This window comes from Budorcas taxicolor, chromosome 15 (assembly GCF_023091745.1).
Source record: "Budorcas taxicolor isolate Tak-1 chromosome 15, Takin1.1, whole genome shotgun sequence".
Taxonomy (NCBI): domain Eukaryota; kingdom Metazoa; phylum Chordata; class Mammalia; order Artiodactyla; family Bovidae; genus Budorcas; species Budorcas taxicolor.
Window position 1 is genome coordinate 45383427 of NC_068924.1, and position 1748 is coordinate 45385174.

General features: G+C 41.0%; 1 protein-coding gene across 1 annotated transcript; it reads left to right on the forward strand.

Moving 5' to 3' along the window:
- The first annotated feature begins 382 nt into the window (after positions 1-382).
- Positions 383-1348, forward strand: LOC128060589 (olfactory receptor 2D3-like). The gene has a single exon (XM_052652983.1). The coding sequence runs from the start codon at positions 425-427 to the stop codon at positions 1346-1348; it is 924 nt and encodes a 307-aa protein (XP_052508943.1). The 5' UTR covers positions 383-424.
- The last annotated feature ends 400 nt before the right edge of the window (positions 1349-1748 follow it).

Genomic DNA, 1748 nt, shown 5'->3' on the forward strand with positions numbered 1-1748 from the left:
CAAATGTTGTCAGTTTGCAGCATAAAAGTCTAACTGGTTTAAAGCAACTGGAATATGTTTCTTTCCCAAATTTATGTACAAGAAAGGATGCACTGTGAGCAGCTCTTAAAATCTTCTCAGAACTATGTGTAGTCCAGCCAAGGCTTGGTTACATAGAATATTCAAGATGATTGCTGGCTCTCTAGTTCTACTGAAAGATTCAAGGGCAGAGAAAATCAGAAATGGATTTCAATTTTCAGAACTACCTACCAAGCAAAAAGAGAACTCTTTCTTGTAACCTATGGAAGCAGATAAGAGTTGGAAGTCAATGGCCCAGTTTTGTATATTGATGGATAAAATACTTGTTACTCATATAGTTTTTAACTGATTGACATGTGTGTGCTTTTTTTTCTTGGTGCTGACCTATAAAGAATATTAAATATTCATGGGAGAAGAAAACCAAACATATGTGACTGAATTTGTCTTCCTGGGCCTTTCACAGGATCCACACACACAAGTCCTGCTCTTCTTCCTTTTTCTGATCATCTACCTGCTGACTGTGCTGGGAAATCTGCTTATTGTTGTGCTCATTCACATAGATTCCAGGCTCCATACACCCATGTACTTTTTCCTTAGAAACTTGTCCTTTGCTGATCTTTGTTTTTCTACTACTACAGTTCCCCAGGTGCTAGTCCACTTCCTGGTAAAAAGGAAAACCATTTCATTTGCTGGATGCTCAACACAGATAGCTGTTTTACTTCTGGTTGGGTGCACTGAGTGTGCACTGCTGGCAGTGATGTCCTATGACCGGTATGTAGCTGTCTGCAAGCCCCTGCGCTACACCACCATCATGACACATTGGGTATGTGCCCAGCTGGCGATAGGATCCTGGGCCAGTGGAGCATTCGTGTCTCTGGTGGACACCACATTCACGTTGTGTCTGCCCTACCGAAGGAACAATGTCATTAACCATTTTTTTTGTGAACCTCCTGCCCTCCTGAAGCTGGCTTCTGCAGACACCTACAGGACAGAAATGGCCATCTTTGCAATGGGTGTGGCCATCCTCCTAGCTCCTGTCTCCTTGATCCTGGTCTCCTACTGGAATATCATCTCCACTGTGATCCAGATGCAATCTGGGGAGGGACGGCTCAAGGCTTTCTCTACCTGTGGCTCCCATCTCACTGTTGTTGTCCTCTTCTATGGCTCAGCAATATTTGCCTACATGAGACCGAACTCCAAGATAATGAATGAAAGAGATACAGTGATCTCTGTTTTCTATTCAGCAGTGACACCCATGCTGAACCCCATCATTTATAGTTTGAGGAACAAGGATGTCAAAGGGGCTCTCAGGAGGGTGATTGCAAAATAGTTTTTTTGAAAGTGGGAATCTCTGATTTTGATGACAATTTTAGGGATGTGGAGAGAAGTGACTTTATTATTAAAACTTTCCCATTTTCATTCCATTCCTACACTTCTGTTTTCTTCTCCTATTTTCTCACATGTCTTCTCAAAAAAGTTCAGCATATTGCCTAATCAAAGCAAGGGACCTTGATAGACACAGGAAAGTAACATAGAAAGGAAAAGAAGGGAGAAAAATATAGGAAGAAAGGGAAAGAGAAAAGAAAGGAAAGAAGGAAATGAAAGGTTGATGAATAAACAGTCACTACTCTTCAAGCCCATACAAGCTAATAAGGAAATCAAAACAAGTAGACAACTGTACATCAAAAAAACAAAGAAACAAAACTATCACAAATACAAGAATGTATTTC

Coding starts and splice junctions, on each gene's coding strand:
- LOC128060589 (XM_052652983.1), top strand. CDS start 425: ATGGGAGAAGAAAACCAAACATATGTGACTGAATTTGTCTTCCTGGGC.